The sequence below is a fragment of the Marmota monax genome, unplaced genomic scaffold, assembly GCF_021218885.2.
Source record: "Marmota monax isolate L192 unplaced genomic scaffold, Marmota_monax_Labrador192_F-V1.1 WCK01_AAM20220418_F8-fsc00065, whole genome shotgun sequence".
Classification (NCBI taxonomy): Eukaryota; Metazoa; Chordata; class Mammalia; order Rodentia; family Sciuridae; genus Marmota; species Marmota monax.
The window spans coordinates 7,209,490-7,234,416 of NW_026694038.1; the positions used below are offsets into that span (position 1 = coordinate 7,209,490).

The following is a 24,927-nucleotide window of genomic DNA, read 5'->3' on the forward strand; positions in this document are numbered from 1 at the left end:
CAATCTCTCATCCCTTCTTCTATCCCACTTTAGTAGGTTATACTAAAAGGAAAACAAAAACAGAAAGGTAGCTATCTGAGAAGTCGTAAAACTGTCAGAGTTGCCTGGTCCAAGTCACTATTTTTCTTGTCCAGGTGTTTACAATAGCCTCCTATCTGATTTTCCTACTTTAGTTTAAACTTCTTAACAATAGCAGCCAGAATGTTAGAATTCAGGTCAGATAATGCCATTTATATATTCGAGTTCTTCCAAGGGCTTTTACTTCTCAGTCCTCTATTCCTGCCTACATCTCACTCCCTCAGTCCAGCTACATTGATTGGCTTCCTTGAATAGCCAGGACCACCTCAGCCTCAGAGCCTTGCTGTGGGATGCTCTCCCTCAGGTATCTGCACTAGTGGCTTCCTCACCTCTTTCAGATTTATTCATTTTTTTCCCATTTTTTTATTGGTGCATTATAGTTGCACATAATGATGGGATTTCTTGCTACATAGTTGTACATGCACACTGTATAACAATATAATTTGGACAATATCGGTACCCAGTGTTTCCCCTTTAATCTATTCATTTTTCAAGTAGGGTCTTCTCTGTCACCTTTTTAAAAATTCCAGCTCATACTCCATCCTTATAACCCTTCCTTTATTACTATCTAGCATACAATATGTTTACTTATTTCTTTTGTTTATTATCTGTCTCCCCCTCTAGAATGCAATCCACATGACAACAAGGAGTTTTGTCTGTTTTTTCAACAGTTGTAACTTTAACACCTGGAAGAATGCCTGGCTCATAGTAAGTGCCCAATAAATAATTATTATAAATAATTTCTGAATGAATAAATGAAACAAAGTCGAGGTCCTACTTGATTTGCAGCACTATAAAAATTGCAAAATGTCCATCAAAACTTTACCTAAAAAGTCACAAAACTTTTGGTATGTTCTGGTAAGACCTGTTACTATAACATCCAAGGGGTTGGTGTTCTCTTCCATATCCCTGCCCCTATCCCCAAATATATTGGTCTTTTTATGCTTCTAGAATGAAGATCTCCTTTAATCTATCATTGTTCCTTTTAGTATAACTGTTTAAATCATTCCTAATTTTTCATAAGAGGAGGAAATAAATGAATTACAGTGAAATACCTATCCTATGCTTTCTTTGATGCTATAATCTCCTAATGGACTTAGTTTTGGTTACCCATTTTCCGACTTCTCTTTTCCCCCCATCTCCAAAATATAGATATTATAACCAAAAGATTTTATTTGGATTTCTTGTCTTGCTTTACATGCTCTTCATTAGCAATCTTGCACATTTGATGGTTTCCATAATCTCTTTCTTAGATTACTCTCGAATTTTTAAGCCCAGTCTTGACATTTCTTATTGACCCTAGGTTGGGCCATCATTCAAATTCTCAAATCTCATGTGTCTAAAACCAAATTTATCTTTTTCCTTTAACACTATCTTTTATTCCAGTAATCTGTCTGCTAATGACCTTGCCTTCTTCCAACTTTGGAAACTCTTCTAAGGCTTATAATTATGAAAGCTTACATGAGTTTCTTCAGTGTCAAGTTTCAGTGCTTATACTTCTACAATATCTTTTGATTTGTACCTTTCTTTGTTTTTAGTAGATTTGGGATAAGCCTGAGATTCTGCATTTCAAGTATGCTTCTGAGTTGGCTCAGGTTGCTGGTCCAATTGTTATTCCTTAAGTTGCAAGGGCATGCTCTAGGCTAACAATGATCATCTGAGCCTAGTCTTCTACTTCCTGTTCATAGCTATAGTTACGAAAATTCAATTCTCTTCCAAAAATAGAGATCTGATGTTGCCCAGTATTGCTTTAAAAAACAAAATGGTGCCCGGTGGTGGTGGCACATGCCTGTAATCCCAGTGACTCAGAGGTTGAGGCAGGAGGATTGCAAATTCAAGGCAAACCTCAGTGATAGCAAGACCGTGTCCCAAAATAGATATTAAAAAAAATAAAATAAAAAAAAAAAGACTGAGGATGTAGCTCAGGAGCAAAATGCCCTTGGGTTCAATCTCCAGTACCACAAAAACAAACAACAACAAAAAACAAAAGCCCAAACAAACAAAAAGAAAAGTTTTGTTTATGTCACAAAAAATTCAGATATTTACAGATAGAAGCCATAATGGTCAATTCAGATTTGATCATTAACACATTAATGTATATCTTTTCAGTTCTTTTCTTGTTGGCATGTAAATATATATTTGTATTTTAAACCATAAAGGAATCATTTATATCTCATTGCCCAGTGTACAAATTTGCTCCCTAAGTTTGTTGGACTTGCTCATTTTATAAAACTGAATTTTTCCTCTTTTCTCTATATGATAAAAATGCCAGATTCTCTTTTGCTCAGCCTCTCTTACAGCTGGGAACTGGGGCCTTAGTGCAGTCAAGCAGATGCATCCTCTCTGGACTTTAATTCAGGAGCTGGTGACTCAAAGCAGCAGGGATGACGCAGAGGCCACTCTGGCCAGGGCACAGCGGCCATGACAGCTGCATCCGGTTTCCAGTGGCAGGAGAGACAGCTGTTCTGTGGCTGTCCTGCACCCAAGGACGTGGCAGTGGGAGCCATGGGGTCAGTGCTCAGCAGCTGGGGTGGTGACTTCACAGAACCAGCTCTGTGGAATGATTTGGGTGTGGTTCTTGCCTGGATGATTCTTCTTCCCACCTTTGCTTCTTAAATTAGTTTAAAAGTTGTTTTTAGTTTATTAGCAACAAATACTAATGCTGCAAACAGTAACTAGCTCTTGGATAGTTACGCCCTTTCTATGTGCCATGCAGATCTCTGAATGCCTTATGTATATTAACTTATTTAATTTTTACAACAATCCTGAGAGGTAGGGACTAGTAATATCCCCATTTTACAGAGGACAAAACTGAGTTATAGAAAGATTAGGTTATTTGACCAGGGTCACATGACTGTAAAAGGTGACTTTGAAACTAGTCTGGGATAGCTGTTATGGCCCTAAACTTTTTTTTTTTTAAATTTTTTTATGTTTATTTTTTGTAATTGTAGTTGGACACAATACCTTTACTTTATTTATTTATTTTTATGTGGTGCTCAGGGTCGAACCCAGGGCTTCGCACTTTCGAGGAGAGCGCTCTACCGCTGAGCCATAACCCCAGCCCCAACGCCCTAAACATTGTATAACTTATTTTTTTTTCATGTAACAAAATTTCATGAGTATTTTCATTTTATTAAATATTCATCTGGATATTTAAAGTAGCTATATAGTGTTCAAGTATAAGGTTGGCCTGTGATTTTTTTAATCAATTCCCTATTGTTTAACATTAACGGTATCCTGGTAGCTAAAGTCTTTCTTAATATCCATGACTGTTTTCTTGCAATATAGTCTAAAAGTGGAATGCCTGGTCAAGGGTATCTAAATTACCTTCCAGAAAGATTGTTCTTATTTGCACACCTGACATATCCTGTTACCCTGAATTCTTATTAATGTTGAATATTGTCCTTATTTTCTTTGTGGCATTGAAAATGACAGATCATTTTCTCTTAAATTCGAAATTCTTTATATATATTTAAAAATACTTCTTTTGGCCCTTTGTTCAAAGTCATTTTATAAATTGTCTTCATCAACCATGGCATAATGTTGAAACTATTTCAATTCAAAACTTTTCTTTCTCTGGTTTTAATTACTTTTCTAACTAACTTTCTTCCTACAAGTCCTAAATGTTCATCCTAAATACTCATAGGGATTATTTTGTATTAGATTGAACCATATGAATGTGCTACTTTCGGCCTTGAAATTGCAATCTTCCTGCCTTGGCCTCCCAGGTCACTGGGATTATTATGGGCATGTGCCTGGTGCACTAAATGCGTTTTGCAAACGCATTTGCCTCTCTCTGCTTGGTGAAATCCTATTAGTATTTTGTGAGGCTGAGTGTATGGGTCAGGTCCTTGTCACTCTTCTCCAGGTCCCCTTTCCACCCCTCTTCACCTTTCCACTTTCTTTCTTTCCTGTCATAGATGTAGAATGGCAGGTTTCAGGGCATTGTAGCTGAGTAGGAAGCTTGGGACTGCTTGGCAGTGGGCAAGCCTCCTTTTGTTGTTCCCTGGTGGAGACTTCTTGTTTTGGCAGCCACAGGGAATGGCAAAATTTCTGGCTCCTCGCAGATGCATAACAGATATCTGTTGAATTGAAGGACTAGTAAGTTTTGAGTACAGGAAATGCCTTATTAGCCAAATAATACTTGCAATTGTCTCCCATGTTGAATGAGAAAGATTATGTGTAATGTCCTCAAATATCTTCTAATTTGGTTGGTATTCTGTTTGGAATTGGTCTTCCTTTTTTTGAATTCTCCAACTCTCCGAGTCATCTTTTTTGGGGGGGGGTGAGGGTGGGAGGGGGTGAGAGGGGAGGGTACCAGGGATTGAACTCAGGGGCATTTGACCACTGAGCCACACCCCCTGTCCTATTTTATATTTTATTTAGAGGCAGGGTCTCACTGAGTTGCTTAGCACCTTACTTTTGCTGAGGCTGTCTTTTGCGATCCTCCTGCCTCAGCCTCCCAGCCACTGGGATTACAGGCGTGAGCCATGGCACTCGTTTTATCTTTTCTTATATTTTCAGGTGCGATAATGATATTGCTATTCAATGAAATTATTTTTCTTCATGGCACAGTTCTCAAGAATGAAACAACACAACTCTCTAACTTGTTGAATAAGTAATCAGTGTACTTTCTAAGAGATAAATTCTATTATTTGTTTCCCTTTAACCATATTTATCTTTTCTCTTAGGTGAACTTCCAGGAACTTTCAGGAAACATTAATAATGCTAAAGATACAGTTAAAATATTAAACAAACTACAAGTATTTTTAAAATACATTAAAAATGAGACTTCCCCAAAGTCTCATATGCTAAAGGCGTGGTCACAAGTCTGTGGCAGGGCTAGGAGGTGGTGGGACCTTTAAGAGATCGGGCCTAGTGGAAGGGAGTCAGGTCATTAGGGGTTTACCATTGAAGGAGGTATTGGGACTCTAGCCCCCTCCTTCCTCTCTTTGGTTTCCTAGCTGTTATGAGGCAAGCAGCTTTGCTCTGCCACATGTTCTCCATCATGATGTTTTGTCTTGCCACAGGCACCAAAGCAACAGAGCCAACAAACCATGGAGAAATCTCTGAAACCATGAGCCAATATAAAGCTTTTTTTTCCCACTTAAGTTGATTTTTAAAGATATTTTATCACAGCAATGGAAAGCTGACTAACCGGGATACTTAGTATAATCAATTTAAGATACACTTACAAGAAGAAAATCATGGAATTATAGGATTTTAAAAAATGGAAGAGATTCCCAAGGGTTTCAGTATGTGCTCTTTGGGGACAAAACACCAGATGAAAATGTTGAGGAGGAGAAAATAGTCTTGAGTTTAGCTTTGGCTCCATAGTCATTCTCAAGTTAATTTGAGTTCTGTCTCAACCCTTTCTCAGCTATGCATCCTGCACTAACCAGTCCTGAAACAAGTTCATGTGGAAGCAACGGCAGTTCTAGTTCTTTTGGTTTATATTCAGAAGGGACTGGGTGCTGCTTTATGTCCTCCTTGCCCCTGAGTCCACCAGGCATCCAGACAGCTCTTGCCTGCTTACCTTTTCTTTCCTGCTTACCATTAGGAAAATGTGCACTCAGTATTTTGCGTTTGGTAAGTGGACTTCTCTAACTAGATCCAAGGATCCAGAAGATCAGTTTGAGATTTGTAATGAGGGGGTGAGGCATTATAATAAAAAGACAGGTAAAAACAAGTGTTGGTGAGAAATAGAAAAAATTCCAACCCTTTAGATAGGTGAGTTATATACTCTGTGAATTATTTCTCAATAAAACTGTCAGAAATAAAAAAAGGCATCTGTATTTTATATTTAATTTTGTCTTCTGGTACTTCTCTGGCTAGCTGGACATTCCTATGTCTAATTCTGCTCCAAGTCCAGCCAATAGCTAATGTAGCAGAGTAGAAATTGAACTCACTGCAACTTGGGCATGAAGGGAAAATACACGTTACTTATTTAGTCTATCGTTCTGAAGTCCAACTGATGGACAGTGGAGAAATTAGTGACATGCTGAGTGTGTGGTGTCTGGGAAGCCACTGTGCTGGAAGGACTGGCTGGGACTGAGTCACCTGCAACTAACACACAATATTCTTGCTGCCACTACATCCACCCAAATTACTAATGGACAGGGCAGTTAGGGAGGTGCTTCATATGTATGATCTGAATTTTTGTTTTGGTTCTTGATTCTGTTCCTTGTTTTGGACTGTGATCCATGTGATTTAGGACTTGCTGTGAACTCCTGCATGTATGTGCTCTGTAGCCTACAAAGGCTCTCTTGACTTCTGACTGCTGGCTCTGTCTTGAACATTGGTTCCCTGGCAGTGTCTCTGTGTCTGGGTTTGCTGTACTCCTGTGGCTAGTCACAAAGGTTCATTGTTTTGGTGTCTGTCTTGGCTCATCTCATCTCTATGATCAGTAGTTGGCCAGGGTGATAAAATGATTGTTTTGTGGCTTCCTGAAGCTCAATAGAATTCATGCACTAAGTCCCTTCATCCAAAACTATTTAAAGCACTCTAAAATGTTTTAAATAAAAATTACTATGTGTTTATAATTTTTTTTGTTGATGATGATATGAACACTTATTTTACTTGTAAACCTGTATTATGTTTGTTTGTTTGGAAAGAGAACTGCCTGGCTGTATTGGTGTTTTGGAAGAAGGTACAAAATCATATTATATGAATTGGCTCTGATGGAGATAAACAGTAATGTACATTTACTTTTCACATTCTTTTATTTTGGCCAAACCAAATCAGTGATGTAATAGTTCAAAATAAAATTTGGAGTACTTACTGGTTGCTTTGAGTAATTTATATCTTAAAGGATTGTGACTTCTACAAACAACCAAAATTATTTTAAAATTTGTATTCATTTAGGAATGAAACTTAGAGTATCTGCCATTCTTTTTTTTTCTTTATCTGTTTTACAGCATGTTTATTTCTGTGCCATTAGACATTATTCAACATTCCTATTTACAGTGGCTATGCAGAGTTCTGGAGTGTTCACTGAATTCCTTATCATGGGATATGTATTTTACATTGCTCCCTGAATAATTTTTCCTGTGATAGACCATACCATTAGAAACAATACACCAGAGTCTTTGCACATTCATGACACTTTCCTTAAGATAATTTCCCAAGTGGAATTTTGAAGTGAAGCAGAATGCACATGATTGAGGCTTGGGATGGGCATTTCCCAGTGGCCGTTGAAAGTGAGTGTCTGTGCACAATTCCACCAGTTGTGCAAGACTGCCCATGCCTATCTATCACTCTGGCTAATACTTAGTGTTGTGTAATTTTTCAGCTGGATAGGAAAATGGGGTTTTCAATGTTCTCTTTTTAGTTACTGGTGAGGCTGAATATTTTCATATGCTTATTGGCAATTTGTTGTTTTTTGACGAAGTTTATTGTATATATTTGAGGCTTACAACATGATGTTATAGGATACATAATGTGTAATAATATGAGGCTTACAACATGATGTTATAGGATACATAATGTGTAATAATATGGTCACTCTACAGCAAGGGGTGTGTGTGTGTGTGTGTGTGTGTGAGAGAGGGAGAGAAAGAGAGAGAGAGAGCGAGCTGGTATATCTGGCATTCTTACTGTCAATGCTTGGGTAGTCATTTTTATTACAAATAATACTTTATTTTGGAAAAATAGACATTTTATGAGAATTTTAAGAGTATTTAACATGAGTGTATATTGAGCTTATAAAGAGACCAACTTGATTAAAATATTTTACTACTAAATGAATAAGAATTTGAGAATGAATCTGTTACATAGACTTTTAATTTTTAGACAAATCATTTGTCAGTAATATACACACACACCACACATATGCATACACACACACACCACACATATGCATACACACACACACATATATATATATATATATATATACTCAAACTTATGTTTATTTTTAGAAATAATCTGTTTATTTTTAGAAATGTTGCCCTAAGATTCAACAGGATATAATTTTCACATTATTACCTAAACCAAATCATACTTGTTAATTCATAAATGTTTATATCTGAGAAGCAAAAGGTTAATAAAGACAATTTAAGGAATAGGAAGATGGCGGCGAGGGGAGTGCATTGCCCCCGTGTGCTGCTTCACTGTGTGGGAGTATGACAAGTCAGGACGGCTAAAGGCTATCTTGTTAGGAATTTCCAGCAATAGTGGGGTGCTCCGGAACCTGGAGGAAGGATTTCCATCACACGAGGATTGGCTACGGGGACTCAAACGCGAGAAGTTTGTCGCACGGAGGGTAACATTGCTTAATCGCCCCGCGGCTAGAGTCTGCAGCCCACGCTGGGAAACGAGGAGATAGCGACGCAGGAATACAGCGCTGCAGTTTCTGCCAGCCGTGCAAGCACCGTACTCAGGGCTGAATTCTGGGTTCGAGACGGGGAAGGAAGCAGTCCATCTCGGTTCTCCACACCGGTCAGACCACAGAGGAGGCCAGCGGCCACCATGTTGGAAAGCTGACGTCACCATCCCTGTTTTCGACTGACCGCAGCTCATTCAGCCATAGAACAGGTAATTTCAGGCTGCCATTCGCCTGCGGCTTGCAGACAGATTGCTCGGGCTCAGTGCCTGGGTGCTTCTTAGAACCTGCTCTTATAGGAGAGAACACAGAGCGCGGGGCGGCCGAGTTCCGGCTCCCGGAACCGCCCTGGCCCAGGGCTGGGGAGCCTGCGGAGGCTGCTTCTTGAGCACTAAGCGGCCGAGTTCTGGCTCCCGGAACTGAGCCCGTGGGGGATGCTTCTTGGAGCCTACTCTTATCGGAGCATACACCGAGCATGGAGCGGCCGAGTTCCGGCTCCCGGAACTGCCCTGGCCCAGGGCTAGGAGCCCGTGGAAACTGCTTCTTGGTCCGGGTCCTGCTGAGGGCCGGTCAGGACTCACCCGTTGCTTTGGTTGCCGGGCAAGGGGAACGAAATGCTGCCATTCGCATAGGATACCAACATGGCAGAGATCTGATGTCATCAGAAAGCAGCGGAGGAGAGAACTTCATCAATACCAGCGGCGACAGAAACAGTTGGTCTCCTGGTAGGGGGGGTGAGGCACAGACACCCGAGTCTCCTCGATTTGTCGTCGAGCCAGAGGGGAGGAGCCAGGCTGCCGCCAGCGCCGGAGCAGGCCCAGCGGCTCGCCAGCGTGGTGACCGCGTGACCCCAATTGGAGAGGGGGCAGAGCGGAGCCACCACCCGGGCCCGCAAGGTGGGCAGATCCGCGACCCAGTGGTACACGGGTGTGGTAGGAGGGGCAGGGCAGAGCCGACGCCCACGCTTGCAAGGTAAGCAGACCTGTGACAGCCTGGCGGGTCAGGCCCAGTGGCCTGCCAGCGTGGTACACACGTCACCCCAACTGGAGTAGGGGCAGAGCAGATCCTTCGCCCACGCCCGGATCAGGCCCTGCCGGTGTGGTGGTCACGTGACCCCAATTGGAGTGGGGGCGGAGCGGAATTGCCACCCGTGCCCGCAGGGTGAGCAGACCTGTGACTAACCTGCAGATCAGGCCCAGCGGTCCGCAGGCGTGGTAGGAGGGGCAGGGCAGATCTGCTGCCCGAGCCTGCAAGGTAGGCAGACCTGCGACAGACTGGCGGATCAGGCCCAGGAGCCTGCCGGCGTGGTACACACACCACCCTAATTGGAGTAGGGGCAGAGCAGAGTCGCCGCCCGTGCCAGGAACACGCCCAGCAACCTGCAGGCGGGGTAGTCACGACACCCCAATTGGAGTAGGGGCAGAGCAGAGCCAGCACCTGTGCCCGAAAAGTGGGCAGATCTGCGACTGACCAGCGGGACAGGCCCAGTGGCCTGCCGGTACGACAGACACGTCACCCCATTTGGAGTAGGGGCAGAGTAGAGCCGCCGCCCGCGCCTGCAGGGTAGGCAAACCTGCAACCGACTGGCGGATCAGTACCGGTGGCCTGCCTGCGTGGTACACTCGTCACCCCAATTGGAGTAGGGGCAGAACAGAGCCGCCGCCAGCGCCCAGAACAGGCCCAGTGACCTGCCGGCGTGGTAGTCACGACACCCCAATTGGAATAAGGAGAGAGCAGAGCCGCCGCCCGCGCCTGCAGGAAAGATACACAAGCAGTATGAAAAGACAAGGAAAGAAAGGACCACAAGCAATGCAGGTCAATGCAACTTTAGAAGAGGTAACAGCTGCAGCAGATGGAATGTCAGATAAAGAATTCAGGATATACATGCTTCAGATGATCTGGAGTATCAAGGAAGACATTAGACAGCAAAATCAGACAATGAAAGATCACTTCGACAATGAATTACGCAAACAAATCCAGGAAGCAAAGGATCAACTATACAGGGAGATAGAGGTTATAAAAAACAAACAAACAGAAATCCTAGAAATGCAGGAAGCAATAAACCAACTTAAAAACTCAATGGATAATACTACCAGCAAAGTAGAACACTTAGAAGATAGAACATCAGACAATGAAGACAAAGTATTTCAACTGGAAAAGAACATAGACAGCTCAGCAAGATTGTTAAGAAACCATGAGCAGAACATCCAAGAAATATGGGATAACATTAAGAGAGCAAACGTAAGAGTCATTGGGATACAGGAAGGTACAGAGCTCCAAACCAAAGGAATGAGCAGTCTATTCAATGAAATAATACGAGAAAGCTTCCCAGACTTGAAGAATGAGACAGAATCCCAAATCCTAGAAGCCTACAGGACGCCGAATGTGCAAAATCATAAGAGATCCACACCTAGACACATTATAATGAAGATGCCCAACATACAGAATAAGGAGAGCATTTTAAAAGCTACAAGAGAAAGGAAGCAGATTACATTTAGGGGTAAGCCAATCAGGATAACAGCTGATCTTTCAACACAGACTCTGAAAGCTAGAAGATCCTGGAATAACATATTTCAAACACTGAAAGAAAATGGGTTCCAACCAAGAATTGTGTATCCAGCAAAATTAAGCTTCAGGATGGAAGATGAAATTAAAACCTTCCACGATAAACAAAAGTTTAAAGAATTCGCAGCTAGAAAACCATCTCTTCAAAACATCCTTGCCAAAACATTACAGGAAGAGGAAATGGAAAATAACAATGAAAACCAACAGTGGGAGGCAGGGCAGTAAAGGGGGGGAAAATAATCAAAGAGGAAAACAAACCATGTTTAGTAACAGAAATAAACAAATATGGCTGGAAGAACAACCCATATCTCAATAATAACCCTAAATGTTAATGGCTTAAACTCACCAATTAAGAGACACAGGCTAGTAGAATGAATCACAAAACAAGACCCAACAATATGCTGCCTACAGGAGATGCATTTGATAGGAAAAGACATACATAGGCTGAAGGTGAAAGGTTGGGAAAAATCATATCACGCATATGGACTTCGGAAACAAGCAGGAGTGTCCATACTCATATCAAATAAAATAGATTTCAAGCCAAAGTTAATCAAAAGGGATAAAGAGGGACACTACATACTCCTCAAGGGAACCATACACCAACAAGACATAACAATCATAAATATTTATGCCCCAAACAATGGTGCAGCTATGTTCGTCAAACAAACTCTTCTCAAGTTCAAGAGTCTAATAGACCACCACACCATAATCATGGGAGACTTCAACACACCTCTCTCGCCACTGGACAGATCTTCCAAACAAAAGTTGAATAAGGAAACTATAGAACTCAATAACACTATTAATAACCTAGACCTAATTGACATATATAGAGTATACCACCCAACATCAAGCAGTTACACTTTTTTCTCAGCAGCACATGGATCCTTCTCAAAAATAGATCATGTATTATGTCACAGGGCAACTCTTAGACAATATAAAGGAGTAGAGATAATACCATGCATCTTATCTGATCATAATGGAATGAAACTGAAAATCAACAATAAAAGAAGGAAGGAAAAAGCATACATCACTTGGAGAATGAACAATAGGTTACTGACTGATCAATGGGTTATAGAAGACATCAAGGAGGAAATTAAAAAATTCTTAGAGATAAATGAAAACACAGACACAACATATCGGAATCTATGGGACACATTGAAAGCAGTTCTAAGAGGAAAATTCATTGCTTGGAGTTCATTCCTTAAAAAAAGAAAAAACCAACAAATAAATGATCTCATACTTCATCTCAAAATCCTTGAAAAAGAAGAGCAAAACAACAGCAAAAGAAGCAGAAGGCAAGAAATAATTAAAATCAGAGCTGAAATTAATGAAATCGAAACAAAAGAAACAATTGAAAAAATTGACAAAACTAAAAGTTGTTTCTTTGAAAAAATAAACAAAATCGACAGACCCTTAGCCATGCTAGCGAAGAGAAGAAGAGAGAGAACTCAAATTACCAGCATACGGGATGAAAAAGGCAATATCACAACAGACACTTCAGAAATACAGAAGATAATCAAAAACTATTTTGAATCCTTATACTCCAATAAATTAGAAGATAGTGAAGGCATAGATAAATTTCTTAAGTCATATGATCTGCCCAGATTGAGTCAGGAGGATATAGACAACCTAAACAGACCAATATCAATTGAGGAAATAGAAGAAACCATAAAAAGACTACCAACTAAGAAAAGCCCAGGACCGGATGGGTATACAGCAGAGTTTTACAAAACCTTTAAAGAAGAACTAATACCAATACTTTTCAAGCTACTTCAGGAAATAGAAAAGGAGGGAGAACTTCCAAATTCATTCTATGAGGCCAACATCACCCTGATACCTAAACCAGACAAAGACACTTCAAAGAAAGAAAACTACAGACCAATATCTCTAATGAACCTAGATGCAAAAATCCTCAATAAAATTCTGGCGAATCGGATACAAAAACATATCAAAAAAATTGTGCACCATAATCAAGTAGGATTCATCCCTGGGATGCAAGGCTGGTTCAATATACGGAAATCAATAAATGTTATTCACCACATCAATAGACTTAAAAATAAGAACCATATGATCATCTCGATAGATGTGGAAAAAGCATTCAACAAAGTACAGCATCCCTTTATGTTCAAAACTCTAGAAAAACTAGGGATAACAGGAACATACCTCAATATTGTAAAAGCAATCTATGCTAAGCCTCAGGCTAGCATCATTCTGAATGGAGAAAAACTGAAGGCATTCCCTCTAAAATCGGGAACAAGACAGGGATGCTCTCTCTCTCCACTTCTGTTCAACATAGTTCTCGAAACACTGGCCAGAGCAATTAGACAGATGAAAGAAATTAAAGGCATAAAAACAGGAAAAGAAGAACTTAAATTATCACTATTTGCAGATGATATGATTCTATACCTAGCAGACCCAAAAGGCTCTACAAAGAAACTATTAGAGCTAATAAATGAATTCAGCAAAGTGTCAGGATATAAAATCAACACGCATAAATCAAAGGCATTCCTGTATATCAGCGACAAATCCTCTGAAATGGAAATGAGGACAACCACTCCATTCACAATATCTTCAAAAAAAATAAAATACTTGGGAATCAACCTAACAAAAGAGGTGAAAGACTTATACAACGAAAACTACAGAACCCTAAAGAGAGAAATAGAAGAAGATCTTAGAAGATGGAAAAATATACCCTGTTCATGGATAGGCAGAACTAACATCATCAAAATGGCGATATTACCAAAAGTTCTCTATAGGTTTAATGCAATGCCAATCAAAATCCCAACGGCATTTCTTGTAGAAATAGAGAAAGCAATCATGAAATTCATATGGAAAAATAAAAGACCCAGAATAGCAAAAACAATGCTAAGCAGGAAGTGTGAATCAGGCGGTATAGCGATACCAGACTTCAAACTATACTACAGAGCAATAGTAACAAAAACAGCATGGTACTGGTACCAAAACAGGCGGGTGGACCAATGGTACAGAATAGAGGACACAGAAACCAATCCACAAAACTACAACTATCTTATATTTGATAAAGGGGCTAAAAGCATGCAATGGAGGAAGGATAGCATCTTCAACAAATGGTGCTGGGAAAACTGGAAATCCATATGCAACAAAATGAAACTGAATCCCTTTCTCTCGCCATGCACAAAAGTGAATTCAAAATGGATCAAGGAGCTTGATATCAAATCAGAGTCACGGCGTCTGATAGAAGAAAAAGTTGGCTACGATCTACAGTCGGTGGGGTCGGGTTCCAAATTCCTCAATAGGACACCCATAGCACAAAAGTTAATAACTAGAATCAACAAATGGGACTTACTCAAACTAAAAAGTTTTTTCTCAGCAAAAGAAACAATAAGAGAGGTAAATAGAGAGCCTACACCCTGGGAACAAATCTTTACTCCTCACACTTCAGATAGAGCCCTAATATCCAGAGTATACAAAGAACTCAAAAAATTAGACAATAAGAGAACAAACAACCCAATCAACAAATGGGCCAAGGACCTGAACAGACACTTCTCAGAGGATGACATACAGTCAATCAACAAGTACATGAAAAAATGCTCACCATCTCTAGCTGTCAGAGAAATGCAAATCAAAACCACCCTAAGATACCATCTCACTCCAGTAAGATTGGCAGCCATTATGAAGTCAAACAACAACAAGTGCTGGCGAGGATGTGGGGAAAAGGGTACACTTGTACATTGCTGGTGGGACTGCAAATTGGTGCAGCCAATTTGGAAAGCAGTATGGAGATTTCTTGGAAAGCTGGGAATGGAGCCACCATTTGACTCAGCTATTCCCCTTCTCGGTCTATTCCCTAAAGACCTAAAAAGAGCATGCTACAGGGACACTGCTACATCGATGTTCATAGCAGCACAGTTCACAATAGCAAGACTGTGGAACCAACCTAGATGCCCTTCAATAGACGAATGGATAAAAAAAATGTGGCATTTATACACAATGGAGTATTACTCTGCATTAAAAAATGACAAAATCATAGAATTTGCAGGGAAATGGATGGCATTAGAGCAGATTATGCTAAGTGAAGCTAGCCAATCCCTAAAAAACAAATGCCAAATGTCTTCTTTGATATAAGGAGAGTAACTAAGATCAGAGTAGGGACGAAGAGCAGGAGAAGAAGATTAACATTTAACAGGGATGAGAGGTGGGAGGGAAAGGGAGAGAGAAGGGAAATTGCATGGAAATGGAAGGAGACCCTCAGGGTTATACAGTGGAGGAGGTAGAGAGAGAGGAGGGGAGGGGAGGGGCGAGGTGGGGAGGGGGGATGGTGGAGGATGGGAAAGGCAGCGGAGCACAACAGACACTAGTATGGCAATATGTAAATCAATGGATGTGTAACTGATGTGATTCTGCAATCTGTGTATGGGGTGAAGGTGGGAGTTCATAACCCACTTGAATCAAAGTGTGGAATATGATATGTCAAGAAATTTGTAATGTTTTGAACAACCAACAATAAAAAATTAAAAAAAAAAAGAAAAAAAAAGACAATTTAAAAGAAGTGTACTCTTTTGATTATTTATTTACTTATTCAGATATCCAAAAGGATTAAAAGGTATAAAAAATGCTTGAGTTATTTCCTAACAAGTCTAAAGCAGCTGTAGAAGAAATGTGAATAGAGTGAGGTAAAATTACACAGATCTCTAGACTAGATAAATGCAATGGTGATAGAGAATAGCCAAGAAAGAGAAGGAACTATAAATACCCGAAGATGAGTGAAATGTTAAAGGACTGGTTTAGTCCAAGTCCCGGATGGATATGGCCATCAGGGTGGAAGGGTATGACATAGGAAAAGTGTGTTACAGTGGTAAGCACCGCAATGAGTTTATGCATCATTCACATACCACTCGTGCCTCTCATTCCATTCATCTTGGTTGGGATACAGGTTAGACTGTTGTATCAACATATGAAGACTCAAACAAACCCAAGTCAAGGGAGGAGGGACTTGGGTTTTGTGTCCCCACTGATACAGTATGAATTGGGGACAATTGGCTGCTCACCAGGTTTGAGAAGGGGTCACATGGAGAGATCAACTCTTTCTTGGATACTACATAAAAATCAAGGGCAAGAGACTTCTTTGTCCTTGGTTTTAATTTGATTTATTAAACAAGGTTGTTCTCAAAGTGTGGTCGGTATTAGTAATCCCTGGGAACTTGCCAGAAATGCAAGTTCTAGACTTAATGAATCAGAACTGCTTGAGGTGGGGCCCAACAACTGTGTTTTAACAAGCACTCTAAGGGATGCGAGGCAGTTTAAAAAATCATGGATTTAATACAATTTTTTAAAAGGGAATATCAGCGTATATGTTTGACTTTCCTTTTTTCTTGTGTTCTTCCTGCCATCTCTCTCTCTCTTCTATATACAATTCCTCAGCACTGGAAAGGAGCAAGCTTTCCTTTTACTTGACCTAATGTAACATCCTACTACCATAAAGCACGAATCCTCATATCTACATTACATAGCATGAGCAAACAGACTGTGAGAAAGAACCCTGTGGGCTTGGTTGCACAGAGAGAAGGAAGATATTTGGAAAATAATCTGGATTCCTGCATGATCCTATTTTGAATGCCAGAAGCTGAGCATTACTTTTGTCTTTGTATCCCTTCTTTAAGATGCATTAATTTCCAGGGACTGGGGTTGTGGCTTAGTGGTACAGCGCTCGACTAGCACATGTGAGGCACTGGGTTCCATCCTCAGCACCACATAAAAAAATAAACAAAATAAAGGTACTGTGACCATCTACAACTAAAAAAGAAATTCACCAAAAAGGTGTATTAATTTTCAGTCCCCCTTCCTGAAATGAATATCTTGAACTGACCATTGCAAGGGTCCTATTCACAGAACAATAAGAAAAGAACACATTATTTTCCAGGTATGTATAACCCAGTTACACATACAGTTATCCCTCACTATCAGCAGAGGAATGATCAGAACAACCCTCCTGGATACCAAAATCTGCAGATGCTCAAGTCCTTTATATAAAATAGTATAGTATTTCATAGAGCCTATGAAATACTGTATCTTGTACATCCTCTTGTATGCTTTTTATTATCTCTGGATTACTTACAATATCTAATACTGTATAAATGCTATGTAAATAGTGGTTATACTGTAGTATTTAGGGAATAAAGGTAAGAAAAAAGTCTGTACATGTTCAATAAAGATGCAATTTTCCCCAAATAATTTAGATCTGAGGTTGATTGAATCCACAGTTATAACATCCAAATCCTGCCACAGATGGGGAGGACCCACCCTACACTGTTCATTTTTGGCAGGAGTCTGGCTGCTACTCCTATGTGTTCCACAGGAAGAAACAGTACTGAGCATCAACAACGAGAGAGAGAGAGAGAGAGAGAGAGAGAGAAATAGTCAAGAATGGAGAATTTCTAATTCTGGTTCCTAATTCTGCCAGCCTCCTCAGGGGAGAATGTCGTTTCCCCTGTTTATAAAATAGAGATAATATCCTGAATGCAGCATTACATAAAAGGCATTATTTTCACTTCTTCCTCAAATTACTTACCAATAGTAATTTGTTTTCATTCTCAATGTATGTTAGAACTTATATTGTCAATCATATAATACAAAACATTTCAATTTTCATTCATTTAGTGTTTCCTGTGGAAAGAGTTGCCTGGTAAACAAAAATGTAATTATTGTAAAGAAATAACTCTAAGTGTGCTACATTCATATGGTTGTAAATTAGCAGTCTTCATTTTTGAGAATGGGGAGCTTAGAGAGTGGGACATTATTCTTGCCTCTACCTATTCCATTCTTCACACGTCTGACTTTTTGAGTAATCATTCTTGGAATGTAAACGGCATGGCCCTCTTTTTGGGCTTCCCATTGCATTGAGAGTTAACATCGACTTCCTCAACATGTGCCTTGAGCTCTGCTGCAGAACCTCTGGCTTTTCCTCCTCATACTGATTTTCTTTCTGGTTCTTGAAGAAACTGAATTCTTCCCTATTCCAGGGCTTTGGGATATTCCCGTTGTCAGGAATATTTTTCCTCTAACCATTTGTGAGGTTAGTTCTCACTTATTCCTAATTTCTGCTAAATGTCTCTTCCTCAGACAAGCTCATCGTGATTTTAGGATTTTCTGTTAACTGACCATTTCACTTCATATCAGTCGTCACAATTTGTAGTCATGTATTAATTTGTTGCTTATTATTTTGTCTACATTAGATTATAAACTTTAAAACATCAGAGATCATATCTATTTTTTTTTACCTCCCTATACTCAGGGCTCTGGATAGTGCTAGACACATAGCGGGTGTTCCATAAATGTCTAATGATGGGATTATCAAATATCATATAGAAAATTGGGCACTATGGTTTGAAATGTAAATGATAAATTATAATTTTAAAAACATTACAATTTATTAGATTTGATTGTTCACAAGTGAGTTGTATTTCTCAATTTGCAAAGCAGTTATCTGAAACTCAGAACATACTGCCATATAGAAAAACTGTCATTGTTGATCCAAGCCTGCATTTGCTGAGAATAACAGTTACAGATCTCTTGCAAACTTACTTCCATGCAAATATCTGTATCATTAGACCTCAGTTTCCAAGTCAGAAATCCTAGTTTTCAGTCTCCATATAATTTTTGAGGTCTTGGTTTTTGTGTACTTAAGAAATAATGTATTAAGGTGATTTTTAGTTCTTCTTTCTTGCTGTCCCTTTCATACTCTCAATTTTTGCAAGAGAGAGACAGAAACATTGCTATAAAGTTGTGCTCAGTGTAAGGGGCAGTCTTAAGTATCAGAGAAAAGGAACAACATGCAGTAGAAGTTTGGAATATGTCCTCTGAGCACCCACTGAGACCTCAGCACAGAGGGGCGGTTCCCAGTGTAGAAATGTGTTTGTGTGGATGTGCATGGGAGGTGGGAGTGGGCTGGGAAGAGGAGAGATTCTACTTGGAGGAGGGGGAATGACCCTGGGTGTTTTTTCCCCCCGTGTATGCTGGAGTGTTCCCTGTTTAGTCACAGCGGCAGCTGCACAGCCCTAACTACCATTGGAATGTTGGCTCTCAAAGACTCCATCAACAGGCACAGAAGTGGCCACCCACAAATGCAGATGTATCTCTTAAAGAGTCCAACGTTAGTGGTCATCTTAAGAACAATTATTCACTGCTGTGCTCTCTTTTCAAGGTCAATTCAAATCAAATTTAATTTTGCTTTCAAGTCCCTCTCAGACACAGAAAAGCATATTAGACTTGGAAAGGCCCAAGTGGCTAAAAATTTCCTGACCAGAACAGGAATTTCCTCCACACCCTGACAGGTGTTCCTCTTGTCCTTGTTTGCTCACCTCTTTGGACAGCCCACTTCATATCCCACTTCATATTTGGACAGGTTTTATTGTTACATATTTCACTTCCTTACCCTGTGATGAAGTTGGCCTCCCTGAACTTTCACCCTATTCGTCTTTGTTCTGCTTTTTTGGAGCTATGTAGAATATATCTAATCCTTCTTCAAAATGGCAGTTCTTCAAGCATCTGAAGACAGCTGTCATATCTCTACCCCTAAATTTTCTTTTTCAGGTAAAATAGCCTCAGATCTTTCAATTGTACCTTTTGTAAATAGTGTATTCATGTAGGGACTCTGACAGGTGGCAGACTGTTTTGTTCAGCTGATTTGTTTATTCAATTATTTGTTTTTCTTGCATGTATTCATATGAATAAATAGACTATTACAATAATGATAAATGCTACAAACGAGAGAGAGGTACATGGTTCAACAAGTGTGTACACTCAGGCAGAATTTGAGCCAGGAAGAAGAAGTCAGCCCAGGCACTCTTAGGAGATCAAGGTTGAACTGGGAGCTGATGGACAGGAAGAAGTTAACAAGGTTAAGAGGGTGTGTGTGTGGGGGGTGCTTTCCAGGCAGAAGGAGCAGTATTTATAAAGGTTCTATGGTTGAGGGACCTGTGATGGAAACATCACTTGTCCTCTTGGATCTTCAATTTCTGCATTTTCAAAGAATTATAATACTTTCTCTCTTATTAAAAGGATGGTTTTGAAGACCCATGAGATGGATACCAGTGTGCTATGAGCCATACAGTATTATCCATGACAGAATAGATCCATAACCCAGCCAGGCCCGTTCCCTTACTGTTTACCAAGAGACATTCCTACTTCTGTCTTTTTTGCTTCTGATTTTCCTTCCCCAGAAAGTAGTCCCTGTTTCTCCAACCCTTTTAGGGTTGCAGTGCATCTTACATCCCAGTTCCTTTGGGCCCTCAGGCTCAGGTTTGTTTCTGTAGGGTGAGGGCTAAATGCTGGGCTTGGAGTCTTGAGTTTGATTTCTGTTTCTGCAACTGACTACCTAGTGGACTCATTCAGATTACTTTTCTTATATTCAATTTCTTTATCTACCCAAAGGGGATAATAATGGTAACTAATTCATGAAGTGGTGGTTAAGGTGCAAACAAAATACAGAGACCAGTTTCAAATAAAGTGGGGGTGGGAGTGGGGGTTATTTGGATTTAGGCAATAGGATTGCAATCCTAGGAACACATGCACAGGTCAGAGTGGCTTCTGAACTATCCAAGGGACATATGAAAGGTTAGCATTTCATCCAGAAAAAGAAATGTTATGTGAGGTGTTTTGGACTTGCTATTATGTAAGAGTTGGCTAAATCTGGTTGGTGAGTAGTTGCAGTTATGATGTAAAACTAGTCTTAAAGTCATAGCTGGCTGTTCTATGGATAGCTGCTAAGTAAAATAAGTCTTGAAGTTATGGCAGGTTGTGTCTTTGGACTGATATTAGGAGATAGTTCCTTAGGACACAGGCTCCCTGGCCTGAGTATTTTTTTTCCCTATGATTCCTCAACCCCTTTTTAGCACAGAGGGACAGAAATTATTCCACTATGGACAGTAATTTTTCACGTACTTATAAAAGAGAGCATTTCCTAATCATTGTTATCTCAGCCTGCAGGTCCTGCACCTCCTCTCTGGCCTCTAACCTCCCGACCTCATCCTGTCCCCACCCGCTTTTAAAAAGTCATTCTTTGTGCCACCCTCTGAATATCCCTACTGACTAAGAAAAGTCAGACCAACATCATTAATAACACAGAGAGAAGATGTTTTCATTCTGCATTTGGAAATAATCATCCTCCTTTTTATCCCCTCTGACACCCAATGGCTCAGTAATTCTTATAAACATATTCTTTTTTTGGGGGGGGGTACTGAGGATTAAACCCAGGGTGCTTAACTACTCAGCCACATCTCTAGCCCTTTTTATATTTTATATTGAGACAGGGTCTCACTAAGTTGCTTAAGGCCTGGCTGAGTTCAAAGCCTGCTGAGGCTGGCTTTTTTTTTTTTTTTTACTTTTTGGGAAGACTGATTAAGAAACTTTATTACAGAAAATGAATGCATCCAACGTCTCCAAGTACATTTGTGACAAGAACAGACACAAGGGAGACACAGACAATAGTTGCTACATTACAGCCTTGTTCTTTCCAAAAGATAAAACATTACTCAAGAACAGGGTAAGGGGGTTGGAAGAGTGTGTTTGAGAAAAAAAGTACTGTCCTTTTGACTTAATAACAGGTTGGCATTGCAAGAGGATTGGTCCAGAAATCAAGCTAAGCCTAACCTTTTGTGGTAACATCATGCCACTTAAAGCATCTCAGAGAAGCTAGAGAACAACATTCCACTGGGGCATCTAGTGGCAGTGTGAAAACCTTAAGAGTAGTGGTCTTGTAACAAGCAACTGGAGTCTCTCTATAACCAAGTCTGCTTAATCAAACATCATTTAGCTAAAACCTACCCCCCACTTCTATCTGGCTACTGAGGGAGCATAAAATCCACCCCCTTCCATAGTTAGAAAACTACTTCCTTGGGATTACAGGTTGAGCATCTCTTCCATATCTGATGAGGTTGGCCTGTACATTGTGCATTGTGCAGTAGTAGCAGTTTCAGTTTAGAATGCCAAGTGACAAGGGCATGGCTAAAGCAGGATGAACAATCCTGGAACAAGTGCCTCTGGGCAAACCTAATGACCAAGGGTTTTTAAATTAGTGAAAGAATTAAAAAAAAACATATTTAGGACAAACAGTTCTGATGGAGAGGGAATGGTTATGAATGAAGATCAGCTGTGACCATGACTTGTACTCATCTAGGACCTGACACAGTAGAGAAGACAGCTCCTTAGACAAGCAAGGTTCCAAAGAGTGAACTTTTAAGAAAAAGCTGCTTTCTTGTAAAATACCATACACACAAAGAAAAAAAGAAAAAAATTTCTATATCCAAGTGTTAATGCTAGGCAATGCTGACACTTACCCACAACAGTATTATCATTTGTTACTTCAATGAAGTACAGATAATCCATCCACTGATATTTAGTATCACCATTTGCCACTGTAGCAACCACCCCCATCCTATCCTGGGCAAAATGTTAACACCATTTACTAATACAACCACTGAAACACAAACCAAGCTTCTTTCAGTTTAAGAACATTGAACAACAATCTACATTTCTGCTGAATAAGCTCAAATCACAGGTAGGCCACTCTCTATTTCATGATACACTTACTGCTTAGAAATGTTGATCCTATTGGCCTGCTGAAGTGACCCAAGATGGAACTTAAGAAACTTTCTTGGAATGTCTGATTTTTTGAATGAGGAAAACAGGGCCAAAATACGGATAATGTCCCCTACCCCACCCCATCCCCCCTCACTGGGGTCTAGGAGACAAGCAGCAATTTAAGGCCTCCTCAAATGTTGAGCACAAGAAATAACTATGCATCCCATTACATGTGCAGGAGTCAGAGAGGAGTGAGAATAAATAAGGTATGAAGTTTTACACCCTATATACTCTGGAAGACATTCTTACTGTTTAGCAATGCATTTGACACCAAAAGGGGATGTAGAAGCCGAAGGTAAGAAGTAAAATCTGGAGTTAGCTGGCCCCCATCCCGCCTGCCTGCCTTCCTGAACACTACTGAAGGATGCTGGCCCTTGCCTGTCACTACATTCACTGGTCTACACTTCATCTTAATGCCATTCAGATACAACAAATCATGCAGTAACTTCAAGTAGCCCCCTCCTTCATCTCAGTCCTAAGCTGACCATGTGAGTAAAATAGAAGTTACCAGATTTATAGGGAGGAACAGTCTTAAAAATGTAATACTGTTTATTTAACTTCAAAAACATTTCAGCATTCTAAACATACAAAAAATAACATAACGTCGCAAATTGCATTTAAGTACAGAAGGTTCTTGAACTTTCATTGATGCAGTAGCTCTTTGCTTTGCTGACAATGAAGAGTTCTACAGTTTGTTTGAAAACAAAGTTTAAAATCTACCGTACTTAACTAAAAAAAAATTCAAACACTTCTCATGCCAGCTGACCCCCCTTTTTCCACAACTAAGAAAGGCAGCAGAATGCTATATCACTATATACAAAAACAAGACAACCTGAAGCTAAATGGATGCCCACCGCAGTGTCAACAGGTCCAGCCTCACAGTGCACACCCTGAGCTACGGCCCCTCCAAAAGGCATCTTCCCCCCACAGCCTCAACGCCAAGCAAGGAGCATCAAGAGTTTGTCTCGGTTGTTTTGTTCTTTTTACAGACTATAGATATGTACAGTTGATAACTGAGGATTTCTAGCCAATAACCATATAGTTAACACCACCTTACAAATTAAAAAAAATGCCAGAAACATCTTCAAATGCCTTGTCACACCAACAGCAAAGTGCACAGAGTGAGGAGAACACGAGAGTGCCTTTTCATTTTAAAAATGTTTGGAAATATGTACAACTTTGATACAGTTTTAGGGTGCTCTGGACACCCAGGGCCACTTCATGTAAACCACTGACAATTTCTAGAGCATTTTGAGAGACTACAATATGATCGTGATCAAATTCTGAAATTAAACCTAATGAGAGTAACAGACACATCTCAAATAAGATGTGTCAATCATGGTGCTCCCCTACTCTAAGGTATTCACAAGACGGATAAACAGTTTTTTTATTCATCCTCCTCCTCCTCCTCCTCCTCCTCTTCTTCTTCCTCCTCTTCTTCGTCTTCCTCTTCCACTTTTTTCCGGGCAACTTTAGCAGGACCCTTTGTGCCATCAAACTTTCCTTTAGACTTATAGTCAGCAACATCCTTCTCGTATTTCTCCTTCAGCTTTGCAGCCTTAGTGATGTATGGCTGCTTTTCACTGTCACTTAAGTTATTCCACATCTCACCCAGCTTTTTTGCCACATCTCCAATGGAGATACCAGGATTTGTGGACTTGATCTTGGGGCGGAATTCTGAACAGAACAGGAAGAATCCAGACGGTGGTCTTTTGGGGGCATTAGGGTCCTTTTTCTTCTTGCCTCCCTTAGCTGGTCCATAGTCCTTCATTTCCCGATCATAGCGTACTTTATCTGCCTTTGCCATTTCATCAAATTTAGATTTCTCTTTCCCAGACATTGTCTTCCACCTCTCAGAGCACTTCTTGGAAAATTCTGGGACTTCTGGATTTTTCTTCTTATGTTCTTCTCTGCAAGTCTGCACAAAGAAAGCATAAGCAGACATCTTGCCCTTTGGTTTCTTGGGGTCACCTTTAGCCATCCTGACTGTATTGTTCGCTAGTCTGGGCAGCGCAGGGCACGACGTGCGGCTCAGCGCTCCCCAGCCTTGCGCTAGCTGCCTCCACGAGAGCCGCCCTGAGGCTGGCTTTGAACTCGGGATCCTGCCTCAGCCTCCTGAGCTGCTGAGATTACTGGTGTGCACCACTGTGTCCAGCTATATTTTCTCTCTCTCTCTCTCTCTCTCTCTCTTTTTTATTTGTTCTTCTTAGATATACATGGTTGTGGAATGTATTTTGACATATTATACATACTTGAAGTATAACATATTCTATATTAGGATCCTATTCTTGTGGTTGTACATGATGCCAAGTTACCCTGGTTGTGTATTCAAATACAAGGATAAG

At 40.3% G+C, this 24,927-nt stretch overlaps 1 protein-coding gene across 1 annotated transcript; it reads right to left on the reverse strand.

The window, feature by feature from the left end:
* Positions 1-23,969: 23,969 nt before the first annotated feature.
* On the reverse strand, positions 23,970-24,569 carry LOC124106539 (high mobility group protein B3-like). Its single transcript, XM_046464201.1, has one exon. It carries the CDS (start codon positions 24,561-24,563, stop codon positions 23,970-23,972), a length of 594 nt encoding a protein of 197 aa, XP_046320157.1. The 5' UTR covers positions 24,564-24,569.
* Between the last annotated feature and the right edge of the window lie 358 nt (positions 24,570-24,927).